We start from the raw sequence: 15,932 nt of genomic DNA on the forward strand, positions 1-15,932 counted from the left end.
AATAATTTCCTGAAGACAAAGCAGGATCAGTGAACAATATGGGATTGCTGCTCACCATTTAAGAGAACACTGAAGTCTTTCTTATGAACTCCTGACATTAATTTCATTACTGGTGAATATTCACCATCCAGTACAATGTATTGCATTCTATCAGTCAAAAATTTTTAGAGCCAATTAAATACTTATGAATATACAGGGTGTTTGAAAAAGAACTCCCTAGTTTTAAGTATAAATTTAATGGGGAAATTAATGAAAAATTACATCAAAGAGTACATATCATGAAAGAGAATTCCTTCAAGTTTTGTTTGATGTTAGTAAACTTCAATGTGAGATCTGTTTGTTGCCCTACACACATAGGGATGTTATTTCATTACTCGCCACATATTCATTAACATTTCAGGTGTAAGTATCCCAACCGCTGTGATGATTCTTTCCTGTAAATCATTGATATGTCTGATCTTTTCACCATACACAACATTTTTTATGTAGCCCCAAAAGAAAAAACTTCAGTGGGGTTGAGTCTGGCTTCAGCCCTGCCTATCCACCTTCCTGGAAAGCGAGTGTCAAGAGCCGCTCACACATGGTTACTGTAATGAGGTGGGGTGACATCTTGTTGGAAAACACAAGCCCCTTTTCTGCCTCAATATTGTCCATTTGGCAAAAGACGTACTCTGTCAACATGTCACAGTAAAGGTCCCCGTTTACTGTTTTTTCTACAAAAATCAAAGGACCAATCACCCGAACTTCCATCAAATTGCATCAGACATTAACTTTGGTAGAGGCACATTGATGCTGAATAACTTCATGTGGATGCTCTGCCCCCCTCCCCCCAAATTCTGCAGTTAATACAATTAACTGTTCCACTGACATGAAATGCAGCCTCATCACAAAAGAGAACCTTTTTTGAAAAATTGACATCATCAATTCAGTGTAGAAATTCAACAACAACCTCATACCTTTTGATTTTACCAGTAGGTTTTATTTCATGCACCAGTCGCAATTTGTAGGCATGCAACTTATGTCTTGTATGTACAACATCATACACAGTACCTTTAGGCACTCCTAATTGTAGACTAAATCTGGCCAATGACTTCTTTGGGCTTTGGACACACAAAACATGGATCTGTTCAACAACATCTTCAGAAGTTCTCGGTCTACCTGGTGATTTTGCTTTTAAAACACTAGTGGTTTCCATGAAAGACTTTAGCCAATGATGGATAGATTTTGCCGTACGTGGTTCACCAACATACTGATGCCTAAAATTACGTTGCACTGTTATAGCTGACTCTGTTTCCACAAGCCAAATAACACACTGCGTTTTCTGTTGTGGAGTACACATTACTGCGGAGTTGTTCTGCACTGCACTGCACGTACGCCTGGACTGAACTGAGGGAATACAGGAAAAACACAACACTGGTGCCGTTTCAAGGTCAAGCAGACCTACCAACTGAAGTGGAGCCAAAATTGGAGAGCTGATGAACCAAACACCACAAACTAGAATAGTGTATGTCACTTTGTACAGATTCTAGGACACGTTAAAACTAGGGAGTTCTTTTTCAAACACACAGTATTATGTATGATTGTATCTTGGTTATCAGACAACAATGTGGTACAGGGTTCAATACATTTCACAAATCTAAGAAGATGGACTGTACCTATTTACTTCCGCTTTGTGTGAAACAAGCTCTATATTAAACTTAAGTTGTATTTTTTTAACCCATGCTGATTTTTTGAGAGAAGTTTCTCTTCCTTTGGGAACAACAATGCTAAAGATAAGAATATACTCTAGGACACAGCAACAAAGTGACACTGGGGACAGTGATTTGTGATTCATTTACCATTTTATCAACAGAGGTCATGTGCGATCTTTTCCAGTACTGTCCTATGTTACATTGTTCATGCAGGACGATTGAAAACAGGATACTAGCCAGACTTTAATATGAAATTAAAGTTGCATTATAATTCTTTTGTTATTAGTTTAATAGAATGAATGGAAAAATGTACTGAATTTTATGTTGTCCCAACAATGATGAAAAACATTATAATGAGATCTGACCACAATGGTACAAATATTTTCAAACACTAATAGATTACAGAAGTGAATTTTGTGGGCATTCCGAGTTACTGATATTCATTAGTGAAGACAATACTTCCAACACACTTAGGCTGAAAAGTGTAAAATGAGAAACAAAATTTGCAAATGATATTCATTAATTTCACCTTCAGAAATAAAGTTTCTTCTTTAGTATATTTTTGAGGACTGAACATGAGAAACAAAGAAGAAAAGAGTTTAAGAATCCAGAAGATTTTTAGTTATATTTAACTGGAAAAAATCCAAAAGAATAGCCACTTTCTGAACAATATAAAAGTACATTTTCATACAGTATATGTATAATGGAAGAATTTTACAACCAAAATTATAGAAGTAAGCAATAAGTTATGTGGAACTAATATATGAGTAGATAAATTATGACCCTAGTATCCTTTGCCTTTATGATTATCAACAGTATTAAAAATACTGCAAATGATATGAAATACATACTGTAGAGATCCAAATACACAGCATGCACTGTATCATTGCATTTCATGGATGCTTCACATTTGCAATAACGATGCATTTTAACTAGTATTTTTCAGATTCTTTGCCAACTGTCATGATTACAAATTGATGTCCTCGCAGTGAGCTGAACTTGCCATTACACAGACCAACTGTCATATCTGAAATTATTTTTAATCAAGCCATGGTCAAAGTCAAAAGCCATAATTCTGAACACTGACTCCAACAATAGCATTTATTTTGTTCCACCTGTCATCAGTACAAAATTTCTTTGCTATATCAATGTCAGTTCAGATGTAAATCTAGTTTTAAATAAAATATGAAAAATATGCCAAGCAGCATTAACAGGAAGAAAAGTATAAAAAATATGAATGGTTTAAATCATACAAAAATATGAAAAATACATAGCAGCATTAAAATTGTGTTATAAAATAAAACTGAAATAAATATTAACAAATACATTTTTGAATGTGTGTGAAAACTCAAAGGTAAGAAGATAGTACGTGTAAGAAGAGGAATTTAATATGTAGAAAAATACTCTTGGTTGTTATATTCAACTTTACAAAATATTTTTCTATCATTCTTGATTTTTTTTATAATGAACAGTAAAGTAAGAACATCTGGGACCAACTTACCGCGGTGTAAATGAATTCCAGAACTGACTACAATGTAGGGGAGTAATGAGAAGAAGAGGACGTTACGACGTAAGCAAATTACCAAAAAAGAAACAAACAAATACAAATCAAGCATTTGTGAATTAAAATACAACAATTTATTAAACATGAGATTTTTACTAGTGATTGCCTGATATGAAGGAGTACTAAAATTGATTAATGTAGATATAATCTTAAAGGCTAGAGCTTTAGAGATCACAGGACATTAACAGTAACTGAATATTACCTAGTACTCTATTATTGAAATAATTAACAGCCTTCCAGAAATATTAAGCAAATGTTCATGACAGTTATGGTTTTTGTAAGATAGTGTGTGTGTGTGTGTGTGTGTGTGTGAGAGAGAGAGAGAGAGAGAGAGAGAGAGAGAGAGAGAGAGAGAGAGAGAGAGAGAGACCAAGTACGAGGATGTAAATGATGACTTATGAGAAAGACATTTTAGGAGTAACAAGAATGAAATCAAAACTAGCAAAACTGCTTTTTTCCTTTCAAGATTGCATTATCACAAGTTTGTGTGAAATGGTAAAGTCCAAATGTCATTTTTTTGGGGTAGGTTCAATTTACCTGCAATGCTACTGAATGATATATTTGTTATTTTTTAATGTCTTGTCATCAGAAATTTTTGGACAAAGTTAAAACACTAAGTGAACCTAACCCTATTATAATACTTTTTAATTGCTTGGAATCTTAAAATAGTGCATGTGCAATGCTATTCAAATGTCCAAAATTTACTAACTAACAATTAGCTCACTGGATTATACTGTCAAGCACAGGACAACACAGCTTGATGATTAGAAACTAATTTGCCAGCTCATGTTAGAATATAGTAAGAGGCAATTGATATGTGAACTAGCAAAAAGTTCTTGTCTTGAATCTGAATTTCATAAAGTCAGTGAAGCCACAGGATAAACAATTAACTGTGTAGCCAAGGGGAAAAAAGAGAACAAAGTAATGAAAAATACCAGTGTGCTTTCTGCAATAGGAATAAAATACTTATTCTGCCAATTTCACAATTTCTGTTTGATCTTGAGTCAGGTTTTTATTGCCTGTGTGGGTGTAGGTGTGTCGGGTGGGGCGGGGGGGGGGGGGGGGGGGGATTGGGGGGGGGGGGTTAACTGTCCCCATCATTAAGGATTTGGGCATCACAGATAGCAAAATGGGATACATCTACATCACATGGCTGAAATCAGGTTAATGATTAGTTCCTGTGCACAGTCTTCCACTCCTCGTGATATGTCACCACCAGCACAAGCAAAGTTTTGGGATGGGTTGGTCTGGCACTATTGTGCCCCGCAGTGAATATTTTAAATATTTTACAGGAGTGGAGACCAACTAGTATGTTGGCTGTGGAATACTCTTATTGCAAGGTAAAGTATTATTGAAACTCATGAAGAGGTAAGAAACACCTATGGCCCATACATAAATACATACAGCAAAACAAAAATGTGAAAGACTTTGTCCTTGTATCTATAAGCTGTCAATCAAACATTGGTACTAATTTTTTTACTATAGCATAGCGCCATCACCATGATGCATAAAAGCCAGATAATTTTGTGCTTCAGACTCTCTATAGGTATAACTTCTTCATCTGTTAATTTAATACCAAATTGTGGCTCAACAGACTTTTGGTTTGCTCCCAGCTATTAATTCCTCTGCCCAGTGATTTCTAACAATTATGTTAAACATGCATGCTAATGAGCCACATTCTTAAATATGACATAAACAAATTGGGATAACATTTCACATTATATTGCTGCTTACAAACCTCATAGAAGTATGTTTTCATTCTCTTGCTTATTCCCTGTGAGCTAAACATGCAACTGTCTGGCTGAAGTGGTTCACAGACAAACTTTCATCAATATTTTTCTCATTGTTTAAAAGTTATAATACAATCATAGAATTACAACTTGAGTCCTCTACATTTTGTTTCCTTTATTTGATTGACCAATTTATAACCAAAAAACGTGTAATGCCTTGTGTTGGAACATTTGTATGTGCCTTAGGCCTCAGACAAAGAAAGAGACTAATAATAATAATAAATCAAGAGATCTGTTTACAGATTCAGGATTCTCTGGTAATGAATAACACACTTGTGTATCCATTTTTTGCTACCAGTTTTATTTATAGTTCCTTTAATTTTCAATTGTGATTTAACGCATCAAAAAATTCTGAGAGAGAAACGACACAATTATAATTATTCTTAAAGTATTGAGGAACCAAAATATGGTACTGGATTTTTCCCTGCTGTCATTTTGAGAGAAGCTTTAATTTACTCAAAATAGTAGCAACAGTTAAAAAGATTTCGAGTTTTAAGCAGGCCATTCTTACTTCCTTGTAAGGGCATAGGACTGCTTTGCCAATGGTTGGGGCTACACCAGAATGTGAAACTTCTCTCAGCAGAAGACATGATCGGTTCCCTTTGTCACCACAGGTAGCCTTCCACCCCTTCCTCTCCACACACCTTGTAACAGTCCTACTTCCCAGGGTGTGAATTGATAGGCTGTGTTACACTCAGTGGTATTAATCTTTGGCCAGAGGGCATCACTGGTGGCCTGGCGGCTGAGCCGGTTGTGGGACTCTGAGGCTGGCTAAGGAGCAGAGCAGGCAGCAGGGTCACAATTTCACTCAGCGTTGGCTCAAGTGTCCTCATATTCTGGATCCATGATTTTGCTGCCACAACCCTTCCTGATGCGTGTGAGGCATGCTGGCCATAGCACCTTGGATTGATCAGAATGGAACTGGCAGCAGCAAGTAGTAAGCCATCTGCTGCTTACTGATGTAGCAGCATTCTTGTGAGCAATAGCTAGCAGGAAAGGAGTTCTACCATTGGGAGAAGGCAGCTCTCACATCGGCATCAACTTGCTTTATCTTGCAACTTGCCAGATTTTATTATGGGTGAGCACGTTTTGAAACTTCCCTGGTGATTAACGCCATTGTGGTCCTGGTGCAAGGAAGTTTGCTATGCAACCAATTCTTTCAATCTCTTCAGTTGTTTTAACTGATAGTGCTGTGTACTCTGCTCTTTGTGTTAATGGCTAGTGTAGATCTGATTTTAGGGGTTGAACAAGCATGTTTTAGGTAGTAAACTGTGTGGAGTGCAACTCAGCCTCCTTAGTATTTTTGGTTTTTGTAATGATGTTTTAAAGAAATGTTCTCTTTTAAATTTTGTGGTTTACAAAACAATTCTGCAATGTATTCCCCATTTGTGCTTTATTTGAATGGGATGCTTATTCATGGTAATTTGCAAAAGAAATTTGGGAAATAATTCTGTTCACTTCTGGTGTCTTGATGAGAGGTGCCTTTTGCTTGTCATGGTAGCTCGAGGTCCAGCAAGCCCTAACTGTTGTTTATAAGGCGAAGTGGGTTCACGTGCAATGGGGGTTGGCATTTACCTCACTTGTTAAAGAACTTGATTTTTACTAAGTTATTAATTTTGATGTTGCTTGAATGCCTATTTATTCTTTATTTAATTGTTGACTCTGGAGTATTACACTAATTCAGCCTGTGTCCCCTAGTTCAAGTGCAAGTGCACTTAAACAATATACATCATCTTGTTAAAATCAAGGTTAAGTTTTTAAATTTCTTGTCAAGTGTTAAGTTTTTGGTTCTTGTTCAAGCACAAGTATTATTCAATAAATCTCGGACACCTTGCTGTCAAATTTTGGTGTGTATCCATTTGTATCATATGATTTTGTTGGTAATTACCTTGAGGTATGCGTTTTGTTTGCCGCTTTGAACATACGTGTGCCATTGGAAATTACTGGGAATTGACTGCATTCAGTTTAAATTTAACTATTTTGGAGAAGAGGGATCCTTGTGCTTAATGGCAGCATCTAGAGTGTGAATTTGATCAGTAGTTATTACGTGCACTTTAATGTTATTTTATGTAAGCGTTTTAGAATGAGATTGCGTCTCAGTTCCTTGACCAGTCTAGCATGTGAAGTGTCCCAATTAGCTGGTAGTATTGGAACTGAAACTTATTGTGTTTGACTTCTATTGACATTTTTCATTTTATTGTTAACTTCTACAAACGTGTCATGGAACTTAGTTACTGTAATAAAGTGTACTTAAAATTTATTTTAAAATGAACATAGAGAGTCTTAACCGCAAGAAACCTTAATTTTTGTTGCCACCCGTTTTGGTCAATTACTGACCAGTCTTCAGACCTCATGCCATGATGTTAGGTAGTTGCGGAGAATGGAGCAGGCATTACAAACAGAGCAGTTGATGTTTGTGGATTTCATAACACCTGCTCTGTTCTTCGTTGTCCACCTCCTACCATCATGGTAGGAGGTGGTGGAGAACTGGTCTGATAGCAATCCAAGAGAAATCAGAATAGCGACAACATTACTCAGAGCCTGTTTATAGGCTTGAGTTATTATTTAGAAGATTAATGTACAAATGCACAGTAAGCCATTTTCATGTAAGAAGTGCACTATAAATACAGTTAGAGTTATCAGATAGTATTTTTTCACACTTGGCATCTAGTGATGGCAAATGGTACACCCACAAGGGAAATTGCTTCAAACGATATTATTCTTTCTAGTTTCTCTAATATGCCCATAGCTCAATGCCACAATACATATTCTTATTACTAATTTATCATTACCTCTTGTCTTGTTTTATCAACAGGAGACTCCTATTTACGTTTTCTGATATCAGAAAGTTAGAGCAACATTTGCCAGCTCATATTAAAATGCAACTGTACTTGCAGCATGCTTTTATTTTATAACTTTACACATCTCTAAAATATCATAAATGAACCTGTGGTTCCTTCTGTGATAAAAAAGTGACTACTGTGACTGGAATCTACTCAACACTCTACATTAAACATTATGAAGACAGCATTACACACCTAAACAGTCCTTCATCAAGTGAAAAATTTTGGGACTAGTGACTTATGTACGAAACTGTGGAAACCTTCATATAATAAAAACTCCAAGAATCAGCTACACACTAATAAATATTTGCTTTTTGATACTGAAGTTTGTGGTATATAAATTTGGAAATATACTCTGTAACTTTCAAAGGTGTCTGTCACATTCACAATGAAATACTCAATCTGTTGGTATTGTACTGTGTCACAAAACATAACATGAGTGATAATTACAAATAAAAATTTTTAGTGAAGGAGATGCTACAAAATGTGGGATAGTTTTTAAAATAAGGAGTCATAAAAATGAAGATTTGGAAAACTTGTTAAAGAGTCTATAACTAACTTTTTGGCTGGTTATCATTTAGGAACTGTCTGCTTTTGCAAATTATTGAGGTATAACCAATTGCTCCTCACATCAGGCAAATTTAACTTTGAACTATTTCACAATGGTCCTACATAATTAGTTTCCACACACAATATGAGTTGACACTTTGCCATCAATAAAAACTACAACATGTTTTTCAGAAATGCTTGATTGTATTGAATCCATTTAACAAACAGAAAAATACAAGACTCCACAAACACTGATCTGATACACAAACACACAATCATAAACAAAGACATTCACACACAAACACAGACTGAGAAAAAAATTATACAAATGACAGTATCTACATGACAGACACAAGTAGTTCACTGACTGAAAAGAACACAAATCAAGAGACAAATGATTTAGACACGTACACAACTTACTACAACAAACAGTGGTTCAGGCAGAACATGGAAACTACTTTCAGAGTCACTTTATAGCATTTCTTTTATGTGAATAAATTCTTCTAATTGAGAACACTGGTGGCATTTATGAATGTTGTTGGCTCTATGAGCACACGGTTTTGTTTATTCATGTGTGATAAATTGAAGATCACTTGTGTCTACCATATAAATTTCTTAAAATTACATAACTGCATTTAAGTTCATAGTAGTCCTCTTAGACGGTATAGCTCTAAATGTATATAAAATAATTTGATTTCACAATTATGTAACTAGACTGTTGTTTGGATCTACTTGCCAGTAACAGTCAACAGGGTGAAATCAGAAAATTTCAAAACTGTTGTTGGTTTGTTTCTTTTTTTTATCTGCATACAACACATAAATCTTAAGATTATTTCCATCTAGTTCTCAGATATAGCTATGAAGGCCTGTTTCATTTGTCACTATCGTATGAAAATTAGATAAATTATTGCCTGTTTGACTTATAGAATTTTTTTAATTGGTCCACTTTTATTATAAGCACAAATTGTACAAGAGACATTGTACATATTGTGGACTATGCTCAGCTGACAAAAGAGATCTTCAGGTACTTGTTAGTTCTGTTGTTTAGCAACAGATTGTTTCTTTGTACATATTCTTCATTGATAACTGCATTTGTAACAGTTTCAAACTGGAATAAGAAGCATTTAAAGGGAAACACAAGCCAAAATGCTTGTAATATATATTATGATCAAATATGTTTAAAAATGTAGGCTGAAATGTCCATTTCGCAATGCACCATTCTTAATTTTGTGTACAAGCTGATTCTCAGATGACAATAAGTAACATGAATGAAACCATAATTGAAAGAACAGTTAGGCCTATATATGTTAATTGCAATATGTAACTTTTTCATAATGGAACCAAGTAGGAACATGTTTCATACTAGTGATAATGAATATTTATGCTTCAGGAACAAACAACTTTTGGAGTTAAAAATTTTTGAAAGATAGAATACTGAATGCATGTCTGAGCATTCAGTGCCAGTTTGGAAGCTATAAATTTCATACATGGTATGACCGATACTGCATTTCACTGTGAAAAGATATGATGTCAGTTTCTTTGAAAATCAAGCAACAATCTGAACAGCAATATGTATGATTTTATGTCAAATAATCTTCATATATGGAACTTCAAAAACATTATTTATTTAAGTATGGAATTTAATTAGCTCTCACAAAATGGAAAATTAATTATTGGAAACCAAATAGTGTATGCAATATGATTTAAAGCAGCATTCTGAAATCAAACAGCTGCCATTCAAATGGTACAAGCATTTTCTTTGGAGAAACTTGAGTTTGACCCACCGTAGGGTTGGATGTAAGAATGGAGCTCATTACTCCTCATCATGTATGTAAGACTGATTGTGATCATAAAGGTGTGTCAATTCCATATTAACATCAAAAAGCGCAAACATCGACAGATTGCACTTTCATTCTCATGTGATTTCCTATCACTGTGTGACATACAGCATCAGTATTAAATCCATGATGAGAGAGGTAACTAATTGTTGGTATACAACAACAAAAAATCAAGTTTCTGATTGTTAGAGTTCCATGTATATCATTAAAGAGTTTTTGGATGAAATTGGAGAGTGGCTGAATATTATGCATTATATTCAAGGAAGAATAATGTTCAGTCAACTTTCCTTTCTGTACTGAAATAGCAGCACACATATCATTAAAAACAGATGCTGAAGGGCACCATAAAATGCATAGCTCTTGGAACAGACAATACAACCAAACAGTAAAATAGTGTCAAACATAATTATGTCCTGACAAGGAATGCAAAAATTACTCTCATTATATCTGTGACAGCGCAAGGATATAGACTGAAACATTGCTATTAAAGAGTAATGCTGGAAGATGTGAAAAAACAACATGAGATAATTTAGCACCTTGTAAGAAGAACAGAATTTAATCCAAATCAGCACAAATGTATAAATGAAATGTGGGAGATGAAATCAGAAAAAGACTAGAATGTTTTTAACAGATAAGAATATAGTTAATTTTTGCTTTCAGCAAGTGAGGATCAGAAGCAGAATAAATGTCACGAACTCTCAAAAATATTGTACCAAAGCATTTACACACGTCAAACTCGTATGTAACTTTTGTTGTCTGACAACAAAGAAAGCTTCATTTATGTTGTAAGTGACAACTGTCTATGGCTGTCCAACGAAAAGAGCATTCTGAAGACTCTGTCCATTGTCTGGGTAGACTAATTGTGGAGTATTGGTTGCTTCGTTCTTCTTCATACAGATTTTCAGTATTTATTTACATGGTCTTCTAATCTAAGACACACACAGTTAAGAATTAATATTGAATTTCCTTTTTTAAACCTTATGGGCAGCTAAAATCATGAGTGGGAGCAATTTATAAAGAAAAAAAGATTTGAAATTTACTTTCTTAAGTAGTTCATATTTTATCAATAACATTGATAGACGCTACAGTCTGGAACTGTGCGACCGCTATGGTCGCTGGTTCGAATCCTGCCTTGGGCACGGATGTGTGTGATGTCCTTAGGTTAGTTAGGTTTAAGTAGTTCTAAGTTCTAGGGGACTGATGACCTCAGTAGTTAAATCCCATAGTGCTCATAGCCATTTGAATCATTTTTTGAACACTGATAGATCACGTAGTGAGGTGTTAATCTGAATATGCCACTGGAAGGCAGCAAAATTTTATGATATGGTATGTGCACAATGGTCTAGCACTGGGACAAAATTCTTTTAAGTGGATCTAAGTTCAGTAATCAAACAAACTGATTAAAAACTAACATATAAACATGAAATAGCATGGGAGCAATCCCTGAAGTATATCATCTCAGACGCTCATAAAGAAATTCTTTGTATAAAGGGATCCAATCTTTAACAAATATCTTGATTGGTATTAATATTCATGTGACTGCTGAAAAGAACATTTCAGTACATTTTCCAACAAAATTCATATTTGAGTAGGTTGTCTTATGACTTTGTATCCAACAATGTAAATGTATCATTGATGTGGCCATCAGTCATTAAGATTCATATACTTCTTGTTTAAATGCACTTTCCATTAGATATGGAAATAAAATCTGAAGTACCATAGTGAAGGTACAGCATACTGAAGAATCTATTTTGGAAACGAGATTCAGATTCTTTTTGTCTCTGGAGACAGAACATTTCCCAGGAAATTAATTTGTTGGGAAACTCTTCCCTTCGCTGTACCAGTGAAGCTTGAATGTGTATATCTGATGCACTATTCTGACAAAAGTAGCAAGTAATAACAGTTTTTATCCAAGTTCCAGTTAAGAGTCCTATTAGTTCAAATGATTACCTTAACATAAACACTGAGACAAACACACAAAAAGTTAGTTTGGTAATGATAAAGGGGAAAACACTAGACAAAACACACAATGTTGAGGGTATTATTAAGTCTTGATATGAAAGGAAACCAAAAGAAATCAATGCTCATTTCTCAAGTACTTGAAAAAAAATTTGTTGGAGTCAATAGCGAAAAACAACTGGAATGTAAGTGGATATTTTCATTTCAGCTAAACACAAATAGCAAATAAAAATTTGTGCAGTCAGTTATCAGAATAATGTTTAGTTCCTGTGCTACATGATCTGATTATTACAACCTCATCTCTCACTAATATCTTATTGCATTTGTATACATCGATATATACAAAAAACCCTGGCTAAAATTTTGCTTGGTAATTAATCCAATATTCATAAATGCGACAGAACATTTTTGAAACTAAATCAAAAAGCTTACAACTTGTGAATTAAATATTTTGTTTTGTGACAGATTCTGTAAAAGTTCATATATACTCCACAATTTCCCTGTATTTATCTTGAAACCCCACTTGTGCAATAGTTTTGTCTTTTCATTGAGATGCTGGTTTATCACTTTTAGAGGCATTACATCAAATTCTGATCCACTATATTATGCTTTAACAGAGGAAGAAAATGGTTCCCCATATCAAGACTTAACTGGAAAGAGGATCAGGAGAAGGAATAACATGAAGTGGTACTGATTCAAGATGGGACTAACGTGTTTCTTGTCAACTGTTATGACAAAATAAAGAAAAGAAAATAGCTACTGAATAAAGATAAACAAAAATTGAAAAGCTACTGGAGGAAAGGTTAATGTCAGTAGTTGAAAGAAACATAACACATCTTTCAAATAAAAGGCTTAAGTTCTCAATGAAACAAAGATGGAATTATTTATTGTTAGATGTTCCACACACAACAAAAAAGATTAAGATTTTCAATATTATTACCATCTATCATATGAATAACTTCTACAGTTATGTAACAACTGTAGGAAGGAAATGATCTTGTCTTTGTTCACAAAGTAACCCTGAAACATTGTTATTGATAAGAACATGATAAGAAACACTAGAACTTCATCATTATTCACAGCCAGTTACTGAAAGTGAAATTTCTTGGTTTCTTGTCTTGTTTGGCCAAGATCATTCTAGGCCATGAAGCCTTTATATCGGGCACCCTATAACTTACAGCTGTGCTTTCTTAAAACGCTCAAAAACAACTACACACTACTGTTTAATTGTGCCTCCTCCTCTTTTTTTTACAAGAGATTCATAAAGTAATAGTTCATTTATCTCACAAAAAATGTTTGTCATGAAAAACAATGTGTCTGTGTGAAAGAATTACTATCAAGAAAGTACTTCAAATTTCCATCTTTGTTTCTACACTTTATTTGTATGTGCTTATGTTAACAGTAATGAATAACAAAATCAAACAAAAGATTTACAAAAGCTGTGAATGAGATAGACTTTTCCCTACCTTTCACTGTATTCATCAATATGGGCATAGCTCTGAACACTGTTTTCTTCAATGAGAAATTTGACTCTCTGATAGAACGAAGCTGTAACAGACGGTGGCTGTTTCCGCAATAACACCTCAACGGGATCACTTGATGCTATACACATTATGTGATCTGAGCAAGAAGGATGTGAGCAGCACTCACTATCTGAGCAATCAACCATTCCATCTGTAAAAGAAGAAACAGTTGCTCTCCAAGCCCTCATGTTGATAACATGGTGATCAGATAGTTACTTACCTACCACACATTTTGTTTACTTAAAATGTTCCAACACCAAAATCTGCATCAGAATAAAACAACATATACATAAACAGTTCAGATTGTTAATAATTACTTCAATTGGTAACTAGTTTTCTCTACGTGTTCCCCCACAATTTACAGTGTTTACTATTATGAAAACAGAGTGTGGCAATTATGAAGATATCTGAGATTAGTGAACAGAATAGAACAAGTTAGATTAATTAAATTCACTCCATTTCACTGATGCTTTCTCTTAGTTTTAATTCAGAACTTAACTTGACATCCATAATCCTTATATGAGAGTACTCTCATCTAGCATTAGCCTAGCTGTTTGCATGACTGTTTAAAGGGGTTAAATAGTTTCATTTTTGCTATGTATTACATCATTCAAACAAGTTGCAGAGATAAATAAAACAACACATTAATTATTTATCACAAGATGTCATAACTATACAAACATGGTAGTAAATATTGAACACAGCAATTGAACTGAATAGCATGATTCCTTCAATAGAACAATATGACATTTAATCTGGACTCATACTGTAGGTGGCAATTCAAATTCACTTACTTAAGATCAATTCAAGCACAAATGCTTCAGGTTTGGTTTCATGTTCAGAGTTCGTATAGTTCACAAGTATTGATCTTCAGTATTAGATTCTCAACCATGGGATATTTGGAACTGCTTCAAACCTATTTGTAGTATGGGGCAAATCTTGATAAGAAATGAATTGAAAGGTAAAGCTTGGGACAATCACGGATGAGTTGTGCATAGATCTGAAAAGAATCTCTCACTGAACTTGATGGAAAAGTGCACAAACTGAAGAATGAGACATGAAAGTAAGAACCGCATCATCATGATGACATCTGTTACATTGAGTGCATAATTTTGGCTGATGGAAAATGAATAGTGTGAGTTAAAAAAAAAAAGCCATTATAACATAGCAATAAGCAGCTTAAATAGGAAAGCGTGTTGGATGATTAGTGTTCACCTTACATCAATGATATGGCCATTAAATAAATGAGCACAAGCTCGGATTGAACAACTATGACTTTCAAAGAAACCATCCCAGTATTTACCATTAACACATAAATCTTGATGACCAGGCAGGACTTCAATTCTGTTCCTCCCAAATGAAAGTGAAGTGTCTTAATCAATGCACCAATTCACTTGTAACTGAAATGGTGAGCAGTTCTTTAACTGGTTGGCTTGAAGAGGCTTTATAATACAGAGGTCCTCTCAAACTTCTAGTCAAAATTATTTAATAGCAGAGGATCCTAACCCAAGTATTTTGAGATAAGGAACTAATGGCTGGAAATGAACATTTAGTGGTTTATTAAAATAAGGGTTATAGCCAGTTAATGTCAACAACACCGGAATCAACATGTTTATTTCTACGTTCTGCAAAATTTTGCTACTCCTCCTCAAATATTCCTGTTATCTGTTATACAGTGAGATGGTCAGTGACAACCCTACCAAACAGTCCCTCTTCAGCTCCTGTTGGATTTTCAGACACCAACTGCTTAATGTAACCCCAAAGATAAAAAGAATATTGTGTGTTTTATATGCTGCTCTCTATAGTATAAACAAAGTTCTGTTCTTGTGTAAAATTTTGCAACTTAATGCTTCATCATCCAAACTGGTAACACCTGTAAACAAGACTCACTTTTATCATAACATTAAAGTGATATGAATTCCAGCTGTCATAACTAACCACTTAATTTCATTTACTGCAATCATCACTTGGTTATTCAAACATCTAATGAAGTAGTCATGTCATGTGTATATTCTATACTCATACAGTGTCACATTATTACACCTTCATATACTGAAAGCTGTACCTCTTCTTATCAGTTGAACGAAGGGCACAATGTGATGAGGTAATATAAGATGATAACGTGTAAAACACACCACCTTCATCAAATAAAGCTCGAGAGTGAGGGATACAGTT

General features: G+C 34.5%; 1 protein-coding gene across 1 annotated transcript in view; it reads right to left on the reverse strand.

Moving 5' to 3' along the window:
- Nucleotides 1–15,932, reverse strand: part of LOC126175520 (teneurin-a) — a 192,612-nt gene that overhangs the window by 149,994 nt on the left and 26,686 nt on the right. Inside the window, exons 6-7 of the mRNA XM_049922345.1 lie at nucleotides 13,701–13,908; nucleotides 3,193–3,219 (exon numbers count right to left, since the gene is read on the reverse strand). Of these exons, the coding sequence (XP_049778302.1) occupies nucleotides 3,193–3,219; nucleotides 13,701–13,908 (235 nt within the window). The remainder of the gene's footprint in view (nucleotides 1–3,192; nucleotides 3,220–13,700; nucleotides 13,909–15,932) is intronic.

Source organism: Schistocerca cancellata, chromosome 3, assembly GCF_023864275.1.
Source record: "Schistocerca cancellata isolate TAMUIC-IGC-003103 chromosome 3, iqSchCanc2.1, whole genome shotgun sequence".
Lineage (NCBI taxonomy): Eukaryota > Metazoa > Arthropoda > Insecta > Orthoptera > Acrididae > Schistocerca > Schistocerca cancellata.